Genomic DNA, 22,564 nt, shown 5'->3' with positions numbered 1-22,564 from the left:
AGAACTAATTGAGGATGTGGCAATCAGTGATAGCCTTGACTTGAGTGGAGCTCAAGATCTTGAGGGGAGTGAGGAAGGCAAGAAGCAGAGTACAGATGGTGCATTTCAGACCATTGTGCATGCAGCTTTTGTTTTACCTATTAAACTGTATTTATCTCAACCCATGAGTTTTCACGCTTTTACCCTTCTGATTCCCTTCCCTGTACCACTGGGGGGAGGGGAGTGAGCGAGTGGCTGTTTGGTGTTTAGATGCCTACTGGGGTTAAACCACAACAGGCCTTTTTGGTGCCCAACATGAGACTCAAAGGGTTTGAGATAATGACAGATTTGACCGGAGTGTATTGGAGGGAACTTATAATTATGATTTCTGTTTAACAGTTACTGGTCATGATGTTGACTTATCTGTTCTCGACACTGGTTTATCTGATCCATGCGATGCTCCCTTTTTTTAACTGTACATCAAATTTGAGAGCTTGTTAAAGGTTGGTTTTAGCTTTTGCAATTTGCTGTGCACTTGGTGGTGTTTTGCCTGGGAGAATTATGATAAAACCACTGGCCTTGAGCCTAATCTGGTATTTGGGCCTTGCATTGATGCCTTCCCTGTACTTCAGGAACCATCTCATGGAGACAATTAGCAGTTGCACTTTTTTCCCTTTTCTCCTCTGAGAGGCATTCGGTGGAGGAAACACAGATTGGGACCTTCCCCTTCTGTGGGGTAGATGTTTTCTCCCTTGTTACAATAACTCCTCAGTATCTTCAACATCCTTGGGTAACCAAAATACTCCTATAGGTACTTCTCAAGAATATTTTTTGGCTTTTTCTAAGGTTAACCAACTATTTAGGAACATCACCCAGGGATATGCCCCGAAGCAGTGTGGTTATGGGTGGCAAGGCGTGTGGGAGAATATGGGCAGGTTCCTAGAATGGTTGTCACTGATGGTCTGAAACTTCACCCCCAAACAAGTGCGAGATCCTGATGAAGTGATAGAATGTTTGAAAACAGGATGCCCTGGCCCTGGCTATGCCAAAGAGATACAACTTCTTTCACTGTGCTGGGGCCTGGCCTATGCCTACTGAGCACTATTCAGCACTATTCAGCACCCTCAAGGAGAAGAGAGGGTCTCTGGATGTGAAGACATATAAACAGACACTGTGGCTGAACCAGAGACCCAATCCTATATCAGTTGCTCTGGGACAGTCAAGAAGAAACAATGGAAGTGGAGGTCAATTTGTTTAGTAAGGGAGAAAGAAGCTTCTCCTGAGAGGGAGCAGGAGGGAGAATCAGAAGAGGCAGCCTCTTCTACAGTAGGGAAATCACAAGAACAGGAAAGGGAAGAGACTGACATCATAAACGAGTCAGAAACCACCTGATCTCTGTCCCTGAGTGAGCTGTGAGATATGAGAAAATATTTTAGCTGTCATCCGGGTGAGCAAATTATCAGCTGGATGCTCTGATTGGGGCCAATAGTCAGGAAATAGAGGATAAGGAAGCCTGGCAGCTGGGATCTCTTGCTAGGGATAAGGCCATTGACAAAGGGATTGGAAAAGGGGCTCAGCCTTTGGAGGTGCCTCCTGTTGAGTGTGAAGGAAAGGTATCCCTTCAAGGAAGCTCTTGTAAATTACCGATGCAATCAGACTACCATTGTGGGAGGTATCCAGTATCTGAGGGAATTAGCCATGGTGGAGGTGATCAGCAACCACATAGACACCTGGGCCAAGGAGCATGGCATTGACTGGGTATATCACATCCCTTCTCATGCACCAGCCTCCAGGAAAATCAAACAATACAATGGACTATTAAAAACCACACTGAGAGCAATGGGTGCTGGGACATGCAGGCATTGGGATACAAATTTAGCAGAAGCCACTTGGCTAGTTAATACTAGAGAATCTGCCAGTTGACCTGGCCCTGTACAGTCAAAACACCTACGTACTGTGGAAGGAGATAAAAGCCCCATAGTACACATAAGGAACTGGCTGGGAAAGACAGTCTGGGTTAGTCCTTCCTCCAGAAAAGGCAGAATCATTTGTGGGATTGCTTTTGCTCAAGGACCTGGGTGTACTTGGTGGGTAATGCGGAAGGATGGGCAAGTCCGATGTGCACCTCAAGGAGTTTTAATCTTGGGTGAAAATAACCCATGTTTTGAGTTGTATGGTGCCATTGCTGTACGATGTCAGTGTTATATGGTGCTGTATGTTGCTACTGCTGTGGCTGCTATACGTCAAAGATATTATAACAGGAACCTTTTGTTGCTAGCCAGGCTAGGAGCAAGGGGAAGAGTTCATTGCAATGTTAAACCCTATAACCTGATCCAAAGGGACCAGAGGTGGAGACTGTAATGGTTCTACCTTTAAATTTTTGTAACACAGGATTTGAGTTTCATGTTATAGGAAGTACTATAGCAGGAACCACATGAACCAACAGAGGACAAGCCTTACAAGAAGCAGTGCAAGTGCAGCAGTGAACCAACCTGAGCTGGCTTTGGTGGCCAATAACTCCACAAAACACACTGCCTCTCCTGTCCTGAGTGACCACCATAAAAGATGGAGCCCAAAGACATGGACTAAATGAACTCAGTAGACATTTTGTGGACATTTTAAAGACTTTTTACAGGGGTGGTCCATAGACCAGGGGAATGATATCTGTGTATTATATCAAAGGATGGGAAGGTGGGTGGTGGGTAATGAGGATGTATTGGATATTGTGGGACTTGAGCATGATGTAAATGGTATGGAATAAGGGTGTAGAATGTGCTGCTTTTGGCTGAGAAGGGGTTAATTGTCTTCATAGTAGGTGGTATAGGGCTATGTTTTGGATTTGTGCTGAAAACAGTGTTGATAAGAAACCCATGTTTTAGTTATTGCTGAACAGTGCTTGCACAGTGTCAAGGCCTTTTCTGCTTCTCTGAATGCCCTGCCAGTGAGTAGGCTGACTCCAACTGACCTAAGGGATATTCCATACCATATGATATCATGCTTAACAATAAAAACTAGGCAGGAAGGGGAAGTTTGCTGGGGCTGCCATTACTCGGGAACTGGCTGGACATCAGTTGGATGGTGGTGAGCAGCTGTGGTTTTTTTCATCACTTCTGTTTCTGGATTTTGTTTTTCTTTGTTGCTTTTGTCTCTTTTTTTTTCTTATTAAACTGTCTTTATCTCAACCCATGAATTTTCACACTTTTATCTTTCCGATTATCTCCTTCATCCCACTGTGGGGAGAGTGAGCAAGTGGCTGTGCAGTGCTTAGCTGCCTGCCAGGGTTAAACCACAACACTCTGCATCTACGTGCATGCGCCTCTGTCTGTCTGTCTCGTCCTCTGCATCTGTGTGCGCACATCTCTCTCTCTATCTCTGTCTTTCTGTGTGTCTGTGCATGTTTCTGTGCGCACATGGACTGACCTTGCCTCCTCTGCCTCTGTGGCTGTGTGAATGCATCTGTATTTCTCCACATCTTTGTGTAGTCATGTCTCTCTATGCATGTATGTATGCATGTCTGTGTATCTCTCTGCATCTGTAGATGTAGATGTTCAGGGGCATCACCCTGTTCCACTGCACTCTGGATCAGTCCATGACAAATGGTAGGACTGTGCCTCCACCCCTGGGGCAGTTGAGTCCAGGTGTATTGGACACCCCTCCACATGAAAGCAAACTGTGGCCTGCCTGGCTCTGTGTCTGTGCATGCCCATGACTCTCTGTCTCTCTTCCTCTGCATTTGCCTGTGTACACGCATCTGCCTCTGTCGCTCTCTGTCTCGCTCTCTGCATCTGTGTGTGAGCCTGTGTCTCTGTTTCTCTTCTGCTTCCATGTGTGCTCCCATCTGTGTCTCTGTGTGTGTATGTATGACTCTGTCTCTATTTGCATCTCTGTCTCTTTTCCTCTGTGTCTGTGGGCATCTCTGTCTCTCTCTCTCTGCCTGCCTGTCTCTCTCTGTGCCTGTGCATGCCCACATCTCGTCCTCTGTGTGTGCATGAGTCTCTCTCTCGCTCTCTCTTTCTGTCTCTGCATTTGAATGAGCGCACATCTCCACATCTGTGTGCATGTGCATCTCTCTGTCTCTATTCCTCTGCATGTGCACCTCCATGTTTCTCTTTGCGTCTGTGTGCTTCAGTCCTCTACATGTGTACACATGCATACCTCACTCTCTCTCTCTGCCTGTCTGTGTGTGCCTGCAACTGCATCTCCCTTCTGCGTTTGTCTGCACAACCATCTGTTGGTCTCTTGTCCTCTGCATCTGTGTGCGCATGCACGTCTCCCCCCCGTGCCTCTGTGTGCATGTGGGTCTCTGTCTCTCTTCCTCTGCCTCTGCGCACATGTGTTTTTGTGTGCATGTGTCTTCCTCCTTGTCTGTGTGCAGGCACATGTCTCTGCATCTGTGTGTACATGGCACTCTCTCTCTCTCTGCATCTGTGTGCATCCCTCTGCCTCTCTTCCACTATGTGAGTGTGCTTATCTATTTGTCACTCTTCATTTGCATCTGTGTATGCTCATGTGTCTCTCTCTCTCTCCCTCTCCACCTTTGTGCACACGTCTCTTTCCCTGCATGTGTGCGCACATGTCTCTTTCCCTGCATGTGTGTGCATGTGCGTGCATGCGCATCTGTCTTTCTGTGTGTTGCTCTCCACACCTGTGTGTAGGTGCCTCTCTGTCTCTCTTTTTCCATGTTGGTGTTCATGCATACCTCTCCTCATCCGTGTGCACAGATGTCTTCCCCCTCCCCGTGTCTTTCTGCATCTGTGTGCATGCATGTTTCTCTCTCCCTTCCTCTGTGTCTGTGCACCTGCTTCTTTGTCTCTCTCTGCATCTGTGTAAGCACCTGTTTGTCTCTCTCTCTGTCACTCTGCATTTGTGTGCCTGTGCACCTCTCTTCCTTTGCACCTCTGTGCACATGTGTCTCTCTTCCTCTGCATCTTTGTGTGCATGTGTCTGTCTGGCCTCCCCTGCATCTGTCTGCATGTGCCTCCCTCTGTCTGTCTCCATCCCTCTCTGTTGCTGTCTTTCTCTGATGCTCTTTCTCTCTCTCAGACTCTTTTGCATGCTTGCTCTCTTCTCCGCTGTCTTCCACTCTCTCGCACTTTTGTGTGCACTCACTTTCTCACACTGCCTGTGTCATTCTCTCTTGATTGCACTCTTGGTGTCATCCTCTCTTGCCATTTCTCCCCCACTCTTTCTCTTACTTTCTGTTCTCTTTTTCTTCCTTTATCCTTATTTTTCCCTTTCTTCCTCGCTTCTTCCTTTCTTGCTCTCTCACGTTCACGCTCTTCTCTCTCCCCCACTGCTTCTTTTTCTCTTTCTTACTGTCTCTTCCCCTCTCCCGTTGTCTTTATCTCTCTCTTGCACTTCCTTTCCCTCTCTCTCTCTCTCATTCTAACTATATATCTTTTGCTTTCTCCTTTGCTCCGCCCAGCCCTTCTCTCATTTTCTCTCTATCTCTGTGGTCTGGAAAAGTCAGCCTGTAAAATGAAAACTTTTCAATAAACTTCTGAAAAGACTTTCTAGAATTGTAATGGTTGCTTATTTTTAGTACCAGAGATCATTGCACATTCTTGCTCTACTTAAAAACAATGAAATTATAAATTATTTTATAATATAACACTGTAAAGTGGAGACCTGGTTGACATGCCCTCTTATTGTAATATTGGGTGAGGAATACATTCTGTTTCTTCAGTATTGAACAACTGGATTAAGGCAATAGATTTGAAAGCCTGAAGGACATTTAAAATATACCCTAACCTCCTGCATAACACACATCACAGAATTTTGCTCGATAATCTTTATGTAATACCCTTAACATATGTTAAAACTATAACCTTTATTTATTCCTGGCTATTAATAAACTGATGAACTGTTTTTTAATATTTCCAAAAGTACTTCTTATATGTGTTTTAGAATACTCTGTTATGTTGTACCTGCACATTTAGTATTTATTTCAGGGGATCATTTGAGGAAAATTATTATTCAGATCAGATAAACTTGAACTGTGTTAGCTTGGTGTAAGGCTCAATTTGGGGTCATTGCCACAGTAAATGAGGTTGTGACTGTACTTTTGCTATTGGAATCTGATCATAAACTATATCTCCTTACCATCTTTGCAGTCATTATACGTACTGTCCATAATCTGTTTTGTGCTTTCTAATGACAACAGTAAGCTTTGGGTAAGAGACAGTACAGCTGAGGCCTCTACTATTCTTTTTTTGAAAAAACATGATTCACTTTGGAAGAGGAGCAGTGAAGTTTAATGTTTCAAAACCATATCTAATAAATACCCTTGTAAATATAAGTGAAATGATGCTTATTTTTAAAAAGCTCATTGTTGTGGTTTAGCCGGCAGCTCAGCCCCACACAGTCGCTCGCTCACTCCCCCACCAGTAGATGGGGGAGAGAATCAGAAGGGTAACGCTCGTGGGTTGGGATAAGAACAGTTTAATAATTAAAATTAAAAGAAACAACAACAGAAATGCAATGTGAAGGAGAACGAGAGGTGCAAAACCCCGGGGGGGGGAGGGGGGAGTGGAATTACCGCCGAAACAAACTGCACGCACGCAGCTGCTACGCAGCCACGACGCAGCCGCCGACGCGACACCCCACCTCCTCTGAGCTGAAAACTGCCCCCCCCTTAATATACTAGTCATGGTGTCACATGGTATGGAACGAACATCCCATTGGCCAGTCGGGGTCAGCTGCCCGCGCCGTGGCCATGCCCCTCCCAGCCACCCGCCCACACAGCAGAGAGCGAGAAGCTGCAAAGGTAGCTGACCCCCTCCTCCCCAAGTGAGGAGAATTAATCCCTTCTCAGCCAAAACCAGCACATTCTCCGCCCCTTATTCCATACCATTTACACCATGCCCAGGTCCCATATCATCCAATACAACCATACCAAACACCACCCCTCCCCTTCCCATCCTTTAACATAATACACAGGCATCATTCCCTTAGTTCATGGACCTTCCCTGTAAAATGTCCATTAAAATGTCCATTGAGTTCACCCAGTCCATGACTCTGGGCTCCATCTGTCGTATCAGTCTGTCAGGGTGGGAGACATGGTGTGTGTGGTATTGGGTTGCTGCATACCAAGTCATTTATCGTACCACCCCTGCTGCACTTTGCTTGTTTCACAGTTTATCTTCCATGGGTTGGGAGGTTTGTACTATGATATCATTGATACAACACAGAGACGACACACAATATTATATAGCAGTTTGCATTGTGCCATTCAGTTCATTGACTGTTTTCACCCAAAATCAAATCCCCTTGAGGCGCACATCGGATTTCTCCATCCTCCCGCATCACCCACCAAGTGCACCCAGGTCCTTCAGCAAAAGCAATCCCACAAATGGGTTTGCCTTTGCCTGAGGCAGGAAGAACCCAGACTGTTTTCCTCAGCATATTTTTTGCATGCACTACAGGGACTCTATCCCCTTCCACAGTATGTAAGGGTTCTGACTGGGCAGGGCCAGCTCGGTTGGCAGATCCCCTCGTGTTGACTAACTAGGTAGCTTTTGCTAAATGTGTATCCCAGCGCTTGAATGTCCCACCACCCATTGCTCTCAGTGTAGTCTTTAACAATCCATTGTATCTTTCAATTTTCCCGGAGGCTGGTGCATGACAGGGAATGTGATACACCCACTCAATGCCATGCTCTTTGGCGCAGGTGTCTATAAGGATATTTCACAAATGAGTCCCAATATCTGACTCAGTTCTCTCTGGGGTGCCACGTCACCACAGGACTTGTTTTTTAAGACCCAGGATAGTGTTCCGGACTGTGGCATGGGGCACGGCATATATTTCTAACCAGCCGGTAGATGCTTCTACCACTGTAACCACATGGCGATTGCCTTGGCGGGTTTGTGGGAGTGTGATATAATCAATCTGCCAAGCCTGCTCACATTTATATTTCATCCATCATCCTCCATACCACATAGGCTTTACTTGCTTCGCTTGCTTGATTACAGCACATGTTTCATATTCATGGATGACCTGTGCAATACTGTCCATGGTCAAGTCCACCTCTTGATCGCAAGACAATCTGTATGTTGCATCTCTCCCTTGATGGCCTGAAGTGTCATGGGCCCACCAAGCTATAAATAATTCAGCCTTAGGCTGACACTCCAGATCCACCTCAGCCATTTCAGTCTTGGCAGCCTGATCCACCTGCTGGTTGTTCCGATGTTCTTCACTGGCCCGACTCTTGGGGACGTGAGAATCCACATGACGTGCCTTTACAACCAGGTTCTCTACCCAGGCAGCAATATCTTGCCACAATGTGGCAGCCCAGATGGGTTTGCCTCTGCGCTGCCAGTTGCTCTGCTTCCATTGCTGTAACCAGCCTCACACTGTATTTGCCACCATTCATGAATCAGTACAGAGATAGAGCACTGGCCACTTTTCCCATTCAGCAATGTCTAAGGCCAGCTGGATGGCCTTTACCTCTGCAAACTGGCTCAATTCACATTCTCCGTCAGCAGTTTCTGCTACTTGTCGTATAGGACTCCATACAGCAGCCTTCCATCTCCGATGCTTTCCCACAAGGCAACAGGACCCATCATTGAACAGGGCATACTGCTTCTCATCTTCTGGCAGTTTGTTATACAGTGGGGCTTCTTCAGCACATGTCACCTCCTCCTCTGGTGATAATCCAAAATCTTGGCCTTCTGGCCAGTCCATGATCACTTCCAAGATTCCTGGGCGACTGGGGTTTCCTACTCAAGCCCGCTGGGTGATCAGTGCAACCCATTTACTCCACGTAGCATCAGCTGCATGGTGTGTAGAGGGGACGTTTCCTTTGAACATCCAGCCCAGCACTGGCAGTTGAGGTGCCAGGAGCAACTGTGCCTCAGTACCAACCACTTCTGAAGCAGCTCGAACCCCTTCATATGCTGCCAATATCTCTTTTTCAATTGGAGTATAGCAGGCTTTGGACCCTCTGTGTCCACCACTCCAAAACCCTAGGGGTCGACCTTGGGTCTCCCCTGGCACTTTCTGCCAGGGGCTCCAGGTAGGGCCAGTCTCCCCGTCTGCAATGTAGAGACTATTCTTCACATCTTGTCCTGCCTGGACCAGCCCAAGAGCTACTGCATGAACTATTTCTCATTTAATCTGTTGAAAGGCTTAACGTTGCTCAGGGCCCCATTTCAAATAATTCTTTTTCCAAGTCACTTGATAGAGAGGGCTTACGATCATATTGCAATTTGGAATATGCATTCTCCAAAAACCCACAACGCCCAAGAAAGCTTGTGTTTCCTTTTTGCTAGTTGGTGGAGACATGGCTGCTATTTTGTTGATCACATCCATTGGGATCTGACGACGTCCATCTTGCCATTTGATTCCTAAGAACTGGATCTCTTGTGCGGACCCCTTGACCTTACTTTGTTTTATAGCAAAACCAGCTTTCAGAAGGATTCGGACTATTTTCTCTCCTTTCTTAAAAACTTCTTCCGCTGTGTTGCCCCACACAATGATGTCATCAATGTATTGAAGGTGTTCTGGAGATTCTCCCTGTTCCAGTACAGTCTGAATCAGTCCATGGCAAACGGTAGGACTGTGTTTCCCCACCAGGGCAGTCGATTCCAGGTGTACTGGACGCCCCTCCATGGGAAAGCAAATTGTGGCCTGCACTCTGCTGCCAGAGGGATTGAGAAGAATGCATTAGCAATATCAATTGTGGCATACCACTTGGCTGCCTTTGACTCCAGTTCGTATTGAAGTTCTAGCATGTCTGGCACAGCAGCACTCAATGGTGGAGTGACTTCATTCAGGCCACGATAGTCTAATGTTAGCCTCCACTCTCCATTAGACATCTGCACTGGCCTTATTGGAGTGTTAAAGAGTGAGCAAGTCTTCCTGATCACTCCTTGGCTCTCCGGTCGACAAATGAGCTCATGGATGGGAATCAGGGAGTATCGGTTGGTGTGATATTGCCACCGGTGCTCTGTTGTGGTGGCAATCGCCAACTGTTGTCCTTTGACCTTCAGCAACCCCACAACAGAAGGGTCCTTCGAGAGGTCAGGCAAGGTAGACAGCTGTTCAGTTTCCTCCATCTCCAAGGCAGCTACACCAAAAGCCCCCTTGTAACCTTTTGGGTCCTTGAAATACCCTCTCCTGAGGTAGTCTATGCCAAGGATGCACGGAGCCTCTGGGCCAGTCACAATGGGGTGCTTTTGCCACTCATTCCCAGTTAGGCTCACTTCGGCCTCCAATACAGTTAGCTCTTGGGATCCCCCTGTCACTCCAGCAATACAGATGGGTTCTGCCCTTTTATAGTTTGACGGCATTAAGGTGCACTGTGCACCAGTGTCCACTAAAGCTTTATACTCCTGTGGGTTGGACGTGCCAGGCCATCGGATCCACACAGTCCAGTAAGCCCGGTTATCCCTTTCCTCCACCCGGCTGGAGGCAGGGCCCCTCTAGTCTTGATCATGGCATTCACAACTCACTTCCTGTAAATGTGAATCAAGAGAGTCCCTCTATTACGCTTAGAAATAAAATCAGCACTTCTACTCCTCTGTCTGGGGACCTGCTCACTGGAAATTGGAGCAGTATCTTTTCTGGAAGAGCCTCCCTGAGTGATGGTTCTTCCTTGCAGTTTACATACTCGTGCCTCTAGGGTCGAGGTAGGCTTGCCATCCCACCTCATCATGCCCTCTCCGTGGTCATGCAGGTAGAACCATAGGGTGGCCCGTGGTGTGTATCCTCTCCTTTGAGCCAAAGGACGCTTATTCCTAACAGCTGAGACACTACTCTGTCGAGGTGGGGAGCAGGACATATCTTCTTTGAGTTGCTGGACCTCTCGGGGTAGTTTCTCCACAACAGAGATGAGCGAGGAAGAGATATTTGTTTCATAAGCCCAGAGTCTATCAATCACCTCCGCCACCATTGGTGTCTCGTCATCTTTCCAGGAAATTTCTGCCAGTGAGTTTGCATGCGAAGATGGTGCGCTCCGTACAAACTTCCGCCACATGGGTCGTGTGCACTTACTGGAGTACCCCCTTCCTGGTGGGAGGGCACCCATCCTATTGCAAAATCCCCGTGTTTGACAGCATTTAAGATTTCTTGCCACCTCTCCTTTTGCCGCACTGGAACCTGATTTACCTCCCAGTTGCTCTGTTCTTAAAAAGGGAGCCATTCTGTGCACCCTTTGAATACTGCAAGTGAGTCAGTGTATATATACACTGGAGTCCCTGCTTTTCCCTCGCTATTTATCACACTCCATACTGCCACTAACTCTCCCACTTGGGCACTGCCCTCGCCTTCAGTAATTGTTTCCCTCTTAGTATCCACATTAATAGCTACAGCCCGATACTTCCACTGTTTGCCCTCTCGTTTGGCGGAGGCGTCTGTGAACCGTACGTTTCGCAGCTCCTCTGAAAATGGTGGGGCAATCTTAACTAGAGAAGGAGGAGGGGTATCCTCCTCCAGAAGATTTGTCACTTCTTCCTGTATGTTTAACACCTTTGGGGCACCTTCAGTGACTGTAAAAGCACTACAGTAATGTTCGATTTTAGCATACCATTTCCTCACAGTATACCTTTGGGCCACCCTGTCAGGGGGATGGGTCCCTGCTAACACAGGCTTAAAGGGTCCCCTTAAAACTATAGGTTTTTGGCATATGGTATGCTCCGCTTATCTAGGAGCTAAGCTCACTACAAACAAACCCTTTTCCCAACTGGAGTACTGCTTTTCAGCATCCTTAAAACTCCTAGAATAAAACCCAGTCGGTCGAATGGGACCTTCTGGTCCTTTCTGCCAAAAATGAATTGACAATCCTGAGTGTGCGAACCCCCATTCAATTTTAACTGGGTCAGTGGGGTGGATAGAGCCCAAAGTTTGATGGGTGCTTGCTTCAAACACCAAAAGCTGCAATGCCTCATCGTGAGCTGGAGTCCATTTCCAAATCACCCTCTTTCGCAACAGGTCATATAAGGGACATGCAATTATTGGAAAGTTCGGGATATGCTTTCTCCAGAAGACCAATTATCCCAAGGCGTGTTGCAGCTCCTTTTTACTTTCCGGAATTTTTACCTGATCTAACGCTGAGAGGGTGTCCTGAGGAATACAGACTGACCCTGCTTTTTACCAGATGCCCAGAAACTTAACTTCACTGGCAGGGGCTTGTATTTTTTTCTTTGGGTATTTGAAGGCCTATTCCTTCCAGATGATCAATAATTCTGTCCTGCATAGTCTGCACCGAAGCTATGGTATGTCCCCCTATTAGTGTGTCATCAATATACTGATAGACTTTGACCTCTCTTTCTGATGGGATTATTGCCAATTCCTGTGCTAGGGCATGGTGGGCCAAGGTAGGCGAGTGTTTATATCCCTGAGGCAAATGGGTAAAAGTATACTGTTGTCCTTCCCAGATAAAAGCAAATTGATCTCAATCACACTCCTGGAGTGGAGCCATAAAAAGTATGTCCTTCACATCAATGGTTGCTAAGATAGGGTGGGCCTGTTCTTGAATGGTTGCAATTAATTCGGCTATGTTGGGTACAGCCGCGGTCAGGGGGCCAGTGTTTGCATTCAGTCGCCGATAGCCAATGGCCAATCGCCATTTTCCATTAGGTTTGCGTACTGGCCACACTGGTGAATTGTACGGGGAGTGGGTAAACACTAAAATTCCCCGCTGTTTGAGATCCTCAATTACTGGGGCTATCCCTTCCCTGGCTCCTAGCGGTAATGGATAGGGTTTTACATTGGTAATCTTGGAGGGGGGAAGGGCAGGTTCCATTTGCAATAGGCACACCTCCGCCCAAGATGTTTCAGTTAATTGCCTGATCCGGGGGATGCCAAAAGACCACGAGTTCCCCTGGGTGACATGCCACTGCCTTCCCTTCAACACATCTATGCCTAAAAGGTTCGTCTGAAAAGGTCTTATGGCTACCATGGTATTGATGGGGGCTTCCCCTCCTGGGAACCATAGCGTCACTGAAGTCATAGGCATCGACTGTGTTTTTCCCAGAGCATTTAAGATAATTAGATTTCTAGATGGGATAGAGATCCTGCACCGTTCTGCTTCGGTCTGCATCAGTACGGTGATTTGTGCCCCAGTATCAATTAGAAAAAATTACCGGTCTTTTCCTTGGTCCTACAGCTACTGTGATTAATAAATCCCTTCTTACATTCAAGGTGAGTTGTCTTACAAACATCCATCCTCTGCTCGCCTCCTCACCTTCGGGGAACAGAGGGTCTAGTTTTCTGCCTTTTCCCTAGTCAGCTCCCCCTCAAGATCTATCGGGGTGGAGCATTGGGATCTAATCTGAGAGTGGCCGTCTTCCCTGACCATTTCTGTACAAGTTTTTCCAATTTTTGGGTTGGGACTCCATCCATCAGGTCTCAAGGAATGCCCTTCTGAAGCCCTAGATGCCATAACCCCTGTCGACTTAGGGGTCTCTCTCTCCCGGGATGATTGTTGTGGAGTGGCCTCAAATCCTGACCCTTCCCGATTGACAGCTGCCGATTGTTAACTTGCTCTGCAGACCGTACAACCCTTGTTTCGTTTTTTTGGAATGATCCACCAACAGGGCCATATTTTCTCCCAAAATTAATTAATTCCTGCACTACCTCCCCCCACGTCCACACTTTCCTTCCCAACCGCCAATGGTCAGGGGTTATTATCCCTTCCAGAGTGGCCGTAGTTCTTTCTCCTTCGGAAGTATTTTGAATTTTCCCCTGTAATTGGATCCCAATGGGTTTCAGGGAGTCCCTGGATCAGGGGAGTCGTCCTCTCTGGGTCTACAGGCATCATCATCGGGGAACTCTGGTTTGGCTTGAGCTCCCAATCATACATCATTTGGAGACAGGCCGCTTTCTGCACACTTTCCACTAATTGATCCACCGTACCTGTTATGGCAAGGGGATCTCCCCTCTCCAAAGGGTTCAGCCCTCCGGCCCAATACGCAGCCCTCGGTTAATGACCATGGGGCTCAGCGATTACCTGTAGTTAAGAACACACCCGGACCCCAGTATCCTTCTGCTTCTTTCTCCGACAACAAAATTCCATCCCCCCCTGACAGGGACACTCTCCACACATATTCTGTCTCCGATTCCTTTGGAGTTCTTGCAAAGCCTTTCTTCAACTTTGCTAGTTCAGTTGCTGTAAATGGGACTTCTTTGGTGAGAACTTGAGGATGGTCATCGTTGTTATCCTCATATGAGTACTCTGTTTTAACCAGTGGATACATGTGAGGGAGGCTTTCTACAGTTTCCCTTGCCTTCTGCAAGTCTCCCTGAGGGTAAACTTGCCATATCCCTTTCTCTGAAAGTTTCACCTCTACCTCCGCCAGTGTATCTGCTTCCCTCAAAAGTTGATCCCTCAATTCTTCCTTCAGTATGGCATTTTGATTTCTCTCCTCCTGCAATAATTGTTTGTTTTCCTCCAATCATTCCTGCAGTGACTTTATGACCATCTGCAGTGAGTCTGTTGTGACATCAGCTTGACAAAGCCTCTGTTTCCTGTCTTCCACCGCTGCTGCCAGACTTGCTCCCAGTACTGTGCAAATTACAGCTTTTCCTTTCCCCAGTCTAACCCTAGCTTCCTTCTGCAGTACCCTTATCCTGTCTACTACACTCTGCGGTTGAAACCAATGTTTTTTTCGCCCAATCTTGTCTCTGAGGTGAGGGGTGAGATCGGTGCGCCTCCAAAAGATCATGTAGCTTATCCATCCCTTCGGCCAGTGAAGAGACATAATCGTGGGTGTTAACTGCCTCCTGAGTGGCCATTTTACCTAACACAAAGGGGCTGTATCGTCCTGAGAGGATCACACCTTAATGCTGCTATCCACTTTTCCCCTTTTCACCCTCAGGAGGCCACAACTTAATTGTGCACTTTCTGTTCTCCAAGAATCCTGTCCATGACACCAATTTAAAAATGTCACAATCCACTGTTGGGTCGCACAATTTGGCAGAAGTTAAACCCCCTTGCTTTCTAACCAACCTCAGATAATTCTGGGTGGCTAGGGGCGGCTGGGCTTAACTTCTGAGTGATGTTAAATTGGATGTTTTATCATGACCAGGTTTGTTATATTCTCAGGAACAGAATTAAGACTCAAAACGGAGTCAAGTGCCAAGTCACTTTATTTGGCCAACAATAATTATGCAAGAGAAAAGGAGAGAAAAAGAAAAAAAAAAAGAAAAGAGAGAGAGTTACAATAGCTACCACCATGGATCTGTGGCGTCCCATCAGTCCGATGTATCTTCAGTCCGGTGGGGGAACGTTCCAACTGGTCTCTGCAGGTTCTGCCTTTTATAGCATTGTCCCGTTGCATAGTCAATGAGCTGGTTTTCATAGCCACACATCCCACTTGGCAGTGGGGTGCATGCGCAGTATCGTCACTAGAGGGTGCTCGACGGTTTCAGAGGGCTCCAGAGGGTCCAAGCCCCACCCCCATATGTTGTAAGATGACCCTGGGGCCAGGCACATGTGCAGAGGACGGGGCCTATGTGCTCCGAGACAACAAGATAAAGATAAATATAGGTTCCTGTTGGGTAGAACTTCCTCAGTTGCCATTGTAGTAAAGCCTTGGCAGTCAAGCCATTCTGCCGACAATGTTGAGACAAGTTTCTAGTCCCTTACACCATCACGAGAAGAGGAAGAGGAAGAGTCTGAACTCATAAACGAGGCAGCAACCACCCGATCCATATCCCTGAGTGAGCTGCGAGATATGCAAAAAGATTTCAGCTGTTGTCCAGGCAAGCACATTGTCATCTGGCTGCTCCGATGCTGGGATAACAGGGCCAGTAGCCTGGAATTAGAGGGTAGGGAAGCCAAGCAGCTGGGTTCCCTTTCTAGAGAAAGGGTCATTGACAAAGCCACAAGGAAAAGTGCCACAAGTCCTCAGCCTCTGGCGCCGACTCCTGTCAGGCATGAAGGACAGGTATCCCTTCAAGGAAGGTGTTATATAGAATCATAGAATGGTTTGGGTTGGAAGGGACCTTAAAGATCATCTAGTTCCAACCCCCCTGCCATGGGCAGGGACACCTTCCACTAGACCAGGCTGCTTAAAGCCCCATCCAATCTGTCTCTGAATACTTCCAGGGATGGGGCATCCACAACTTCTCTGAGCAACCTGTTCCAGTGCCTCACCACCCTCACAGTGAAGAATTTCTTCCTTATATCTAATCTAAATCTACCCTCTTTGAAATTAAAGCCATTACCCCTTGTCCTATCACTGCATGCCCTTGTAAAAAGTCCCTCTCCAGCTTTCTCGTAGGCTCCCTTCAGGTACTGGAAGGCTGCAATAAGGTCTTTCTGGAGCATTCTCTTCTCCAGGCTGAACAACCCCAATTCTCCTCATAGGAGAGGTGCTCAAGCCCTCGGATCATTTTCATGGCCATCCTCCGGACTCATTCCAACAGTTCCATGTCCTTTGTATGTTGGGGGCCCTAGAGCTGAATCAAGTACTCCAGGTGGGGTCTCACCAGAGCGGAGTAGAGGGGCAGAATCACCTCCCTCGACCTGCTGGCCATGCTTCTTTTGATGCAGCCCAGGATACAGTTGGCCTTCTGGGCTGCAAGCACACACTGCCAGGTCATGTTGAGCTTTTCATCCACCAGTACCCCCAAGTCCTTCTCTTCAGGGCCGCTCTCGATCCATTCTGTGCCCAGCCTGTATTTGTGCTTGGGATTGCCCTGACCCATGTGCAGGACCCATGTGCACTTGGCCTTGTTGAACTTCATGATGTTCGCATGGGCTCACCTCTCAAGACTGTCAAGGTCCCTCTGGATGGCATCCCATCCCTCCAGCGTGTCAACTGCTGGTGGTTGGTGTTGTCAACAAACTTTCTGGAGGTGCACTCGGTCATAGAATAGAATCATAGAATCATAGAATCATAGAATCATAGAATCATTAAGGTTGGAAGGGCCTCTAGGATCACCAAGTCTAACCGTCAACCCAACACTACCATGTCACCTAAACCATGCCCTGAAGTGCCACGTCTACGGGTCTTTTGAACACCTCCAGGGATGGTGACTCCACCACCTCTCTGAGCAGCCTGTTCCAATGACTGACCACTCTATCAGTGAAGAATTTTTTCCTACTATCCAGTCTAAACCTCCCCTGACACAGCTTGAAGCCAGTTCCTCTCGTTCTATCACTAGATAGTGATAAGGTCTCCCCTCAGCCTCCTCTTCTCCAGACTAAACAACCCCCGCTCACTCAACTTCTCCTCATAAGACCTGCTCTCTAGGCCCTTCACCAGCTTCGTTGCCCTTCTCTGGACACACTCCAGCAACCCAATGTCCCTCTTGTTAGTGCGGGGCCCAAAACTGAACACAATATTCAAGGTGGGGCCTCACCAGTGCCGAGTACAGGGGCACGATCACTTCCCTGCTCCTGCTGGCCACACTATTCTTGATACAAGCCAGGATGCTGTTGGCCTTCTTGGCCACCTGGGCGTACTGCTGGCTCATATTCAGCTGGCTGTCAACCAACACACTTCTCTGCCGGGCAGCTTTCCAGCTACTCTTCCCCAAGCCTGTAGAGTTGCATGGGGTTGTTGTGACCCAAGTGCAGGACCTGGTACTTGGCCTTGTTGAACCTCATAGAATCGGCCTTGGCCCATCGATCCAGCCTGTCCAGGTCCCTCTGTAGAGCCTTTCTACCCTCAAGCAGATCAACACTCCTGCCCAACTTTGGTGTTGTCTGCAAACTTACTGAGGGCGCACTTGATCCCCTCATCCAGATCATTGATAAAGATATTAAACAAGACTGGCCCCAAAACCAAGACCTGGGGAACCCTGCTCGTGAACGGCCGCCAACTGGATTTAGCTCCATTCACCACAACTCTCTGGGCTCGGCCATCCAGCCAGTTTTTAACCCAGCGCAGAGAAGAGTACACCCATCCAAGCCATGAGCTGCCAGCTTCTCTAGGAGGATGCTGCGGGAGACAGTGTCAAAGGCTTTGCTAAAGTCCAGGTAGGTAATATCCACAGCCTTTCCCTCATCCACTAGGTGAGTCACCTGGTCATAGAAGGAGATCGGGTTGGTCAGGCAGGACCTGCCTTTCATGAACCCCTGCTGGCTGGGCCTGATCCCCTGGTTGTCTTGCACTTGCCTGGTGAGCTCACTCAGGATGTATCACTCCATAGTCTTCCCTGGTACTGAGGTCAGACTGATCGGCCTGTACTTCCCCGGATCTTCCTTCTAGCCCTTCTTGTAGATGGGCGCCACATTGGCAAGCCTCCAGTCATCTGGGACCTCCCCGGTGTAACCAGGGCTGCTGATAAATGATGGAGAGTGGCTTGGCGAGCTCCTCTGCCAGCTCGCTCAGTACTCTCGGGTGGATCCCATCCGGCCCCATACGACTTGTAAGTGTCCAGGTGGCTCAGCAGGTCATAAACTGCTTCCTCCTGGATTATGGGGGGTTTATTCCACTCCCCGTCCATGCCTTCCAGCTCAGGAGACTGAATACCCTGGGGATAACTGGTCTGACAGTTAAAGACCGAGGCAAAGAAGGAATTTAGCACCTCAGCCTTTTCCTCATCCTTGGTGGCGATGTTCCCCTCCGCGTCCAATAGAGGATGGAGATTGTCTTTTGTTCTCTTTTTGTAATTAATGTATTTGTAAAAACCATTTTTTGTTATGCCTTACGGCAGTGGCCAGGTTGAGTTCTAGCTGGGCTTTTGCTTGCCTAATTTTCTCTCTGCAAGACCTAACGAGGTCTCTGTACTCTTCCTGAGTCACCTGCCCCTTCTTCCAAAAGTGGTAGACTCTCCTTTTTTTTTCCTGAGTGCCAGCAAAAGATCTCTGTTCAGCCAGGCCAGTCATCTTCCCTGCTGGTTTGTCTTGCGACACTTGGGGACAGTCTGCTCCTGCACCTGCAAGACTTCCTTCCTGAGGAGTGCCCAGCCTTCCTGGACTCCTTTTGCCCTTTGGGACTTTCTCCCAAGGGACTCTCCCAACCAGTGCCCTGAACAGGCCAAAGTCTGCCCTCTCTAAGTCCATGGTAGTGGTTCTGCTGACCCCCCCTACTTACTTTGCCAAGAATCGAGAACTCAATCACATCACGGTCGCTAAGTCCAAGACAGCCTCTGACCGCCACATCTCCCACCAGACCTTCTCTGTGAACAGCAGGTCAAGCGAGGCACCTCCCCTGGTAGGCTCACTTACCAGCTGCGTCTTCCACACGCTCCAGGAACCTTCTAGACTTTCTTCTCTGCTGTGTTGCATTTCCAGCAGACATCTGGTAAATTGGAGTCCCCCACGAGAACAAGGGCAACCGATAGTGATACTTCCACCAGCTGCTTGTAGAACGCCTCATCTACCTCTTCATCCTGGTTGGGTGGTCTATAACAGACCCTCAGCAGGCTATCTGCCTTGTCACTCGACCTTATCATCACAATCGCTAAGCTCTATGCAATCGAAGCACTCTGAAGTGGACCACCATGGAGAGAGGTATCCAGTACCTGAAGGAATTAGTCGTGATGACCTGGACAATGAGCAGTTATCCAAAGATGCAGAGGAAGTCAAGGGCATGCGACCCATGTGGCAGAAGTTGGTACGGTGCACACCATCGTCGTATGCCAACTCATTGGCAGTACTGACCTGGACAGACGGAGAGGAACCAAAGGTGGATGAATTGGCTGGTCAACTCCGGCAATACGAGGAAAGTCTCTCTTCCTCCCTATGGACCTGTGTCTCGGCTGTGGAGAAACTCTCCAAAAAAACTGCCTTGGGAGTTCCAGCAATTCAAAGTGGACATGCTCTACTCCCCACCTGTACGGACCAGTAATTCAGCCATTAGGAGTAAGCGTCCCTCTGCTCAAGAGGGAGGATACAGGGGATACACACCACGGGCCGCCCTGTGGTTTTAACTACATGACCACGGAGAGGACATGAGGAAGTGGGATGGAGAAATCTACCTCGACCCTAGAGGCACGGGTATGTGAGTTGCAAGGAAAAACAAGCACTCAGGAACATTCTTCCAGGAACATTGCAGCTCCAGTCTCCAGTGGGCAGTTCCCCAGACAGAGCAGAAGGGCTGATCTTACTCCTGATCGTAATGAAGAGACTTCCAATTTGCATTTACAAGAAGTGAGTAACGGATACTCTGTCAAGGACTAGAGGGGTCAATGCCTCCAGCCAGGTGGAGGAAGGGGACAACCGGGTTTACTGGACTGTATGGATTCGATGGCCTGGCACATCAGACACACAGGAGTATAAGGCTCTAGTGGACACCGGTGCACAGTGTACCCTAATGCCACAAGGTGTATAGGGGCAGAACCCACCTGTATTGCTGGAGTGACAGGGGGATCCCAAGAGCTAACTGCATTGGAGGCCGAAGTGAGCCTAACCGGGAATGAGTGGCAAAAGCACCCCATCGTGACTGGCCCAGAGGCTCCGTGCGTCCTTGGCATAGACTACCTCAGGAGAGGGTATTTCAAGGACCCAAAAGGGTACAGGTGGGCTTTTGGTATAGCTGCCTTGGAGACGGAGGGAATTAAACAGCTGTCTACCTTGCCCGGTCTCTCGGAGGACCCTTCTGTTGCGGGGTTGCTGAAGGTCAAAGAAAAACAGGTGCCGATCACTACCACGGCGGTGCATCAGTGGCAATATCCCACCGAGGCTCCCTAATTCCCATCCATGAGCTCATTCACTGACTGGAGAGCCAAGGAGTGATCAGCAAGACTCGCTCACCCTTTAAAAGTCCCATATGGCCAGTGCGGAAGTCTTATGGAGAGTGGAGACTAATGGTAGACTATCATGGCCTGAGGTTCACATGGGCCTGCTTCTCGAGCTTGTCCAGGTCTCTCTGAACAGCATCCCATCCCTCAGGCGTGTCAACCGCACCACTCAGCCTGGAGTCATCTGCAAACTTGCGGAGGGCGCACTCTATCCCACTGTCTATGATGTCACTGATGAAGATATTAAATAATAAAGGTCTCTGTATGGAGCTTTGAGGGACGCCACTCGTTACTGGTTTCCCCTTGGACATTGAGCCACTGACTATAAGTCTTTGGACGCAGCCATCCAGCCAATTCCTTATCCACCTAATAGTCCATCCGTCAAACCCATCTCTCTCCAATTTATAGTCCAGAATGTTGTGGGGGACCATATCAAAGGCCTTACAGAAGTCCAGGAAGATGGCATCCATAGCTCTTCCCTTGTCCACTGATGCAGTCACTCCACTTACCTTCCCCTTGCACAGCCTTAAGGCATGGCTGTCGCTCAGCCTGGGACAGCGCACAATACCACGCATCAACCTCCTGCTCGCATTCCAGATACTGCGCTGCCTGTTGAGCTGCTCTTGTTACATAGCTACTTGTCTGAAGAGTTCTTCCAGCTGGGCACACTTGTGCAGCTATGACATCCACCGCTGCCTTCAGGTGCTAGGGGGACTTCTAGATACTGGAGCTCCATGCAGCCTGAGGTCTGGAGAGCTATATCGATCTTTGGGAGGCCTGTTTGGGGGGAGATGTTAGCACAGGTAGGCTGTAGTGCTTCTGTCTGGGTTACAGCCACAGCCTTGCAGTTGCGGCAGATGGATGCCATTTTCTTTCAGCAGATCACCTCGAAGTCCCAGGACAGAGGAGAAAGGGACAGCAGGTACCAGCAAGAGGGGAAGGAAGAGAAGGGGCCCAACTTCAGGCAACAGAGTTGTTTAGGGCACAATCTGACATTTAGGACTCCTTCAGTTCCAACTAGCGCTTGTTTTCTTGGCATGTGCCTGTAAATGCAATATATGGGGAGAATAGAAACTACTATGGTAAGAACGCCTGCTCCCCCCTTCGGAGTCTGTGCCTGATAATGCAGAGTGAACACCCCCAACTCCTGTTGACTTAATCTGAAGTAAAAGGCCCTTTGCACCTCGCAAGTGTAGCTGGTAGCATCACACTTTTAGACCCTGTTCTGTACTAGAATCACTGTTCACTGAGTTTCTGAATGACTTATTGTGTGGGTTGTGTTTTTAAGCTAAGGGTAAGTGGACTGCTTTCTTTTAATAATCTCCTTTCGCTCTAGATGTAAAAATGTTCATTTTCTTTCAGATGCTTCAGGCGTGCTCAGTCCAACATCTACCAGTACCATATGCAGCGTTCCCACCTCTGATTTCTAACGACCCTTTCCTTTTGCATCCTCCTCACCTCTCTCCGCATCACCCGCCTCACCTGCCACCTCCAGGGCAATTTGTTCCCTTCCAAGCACAGCAGTCACGTTCAGTAAGTAATGCTTCTTATCCCCTCTCCTAAAATATTTGGAGGTTGATCAGCAAATAATGCTCTTGTCCTTCTAATAACGTTCTGGTTGAGAGAACAAATGGATCTGATTTAGAGTAAGTAATAGGGTTTTGTAGTAGTGCTATCTGAGCAAGACTTAGTCTGAAGAAAAAAAAATTATTGTTTTGAAATTAATTTTGATTCTCTTAAGATTTCCTCAGCTGTTGCCCACTCTTTTTCCCTGGAGGCCTGTGCTCCTGTCAGTCTGACATAAATTTGCTTCATGTACTGCTTCTGCAGGTGGTGTTCTTCCAGAAAGTAAAAGAGAATATAGAGACCCAAGTGTAGTGCAGCAGTGGTCTCAGAGATAAAACTTTGTAGAGAGACTAGAAAGCACAAAGCATTATTCCTATTGCATGCT

General features: G+C 48.2%; 1 protein-coding gene and 1 pseudogene across 1 annotated transcript in view; one reads left to right on the top strand and one right to left on the bottom strand.

The window, feature by feature from the left end:
• Positions 1–22,564, top strand: part of LOC142049380 (E3 ubiquitin-protein ligase RNF38-like) — a 199,547-nt gene that overhangs the window by 158,272 nt on the left and 18,711 nt on the right. The window contains 1 exon segment of the mRNA XM_075077047.1: positions 21,976–22,146. Coding sequence (XP_074933148.1) covers positions 21,976–22,146 — 171 coding nt within the window.
• Positions 13,222–14,712, bottom strand: LOC142049677 (uncharacterized; annotated as a pseudogene).

The sequence above is a fragment of the Phalacrocorax aristotelis genome, chromosome W, assembly GCF_949628215.1.
Source record: "Phalacrocorax aristotelis chromosome W, bGulAri2.1, whole genome shotgun sequence".
Classification (NCBI taxonomy): Eukaryota; Metazoa; Chordata; class Aves; order Suliformes; family Phalacrocoracidae; genus Phalacrocorax; species Phalacrocorax aristotelis.
Note: the sequence above shows the minus strand (reverse complement) of the source record. Positions and strands in the feature narration are given on the sequence as shown.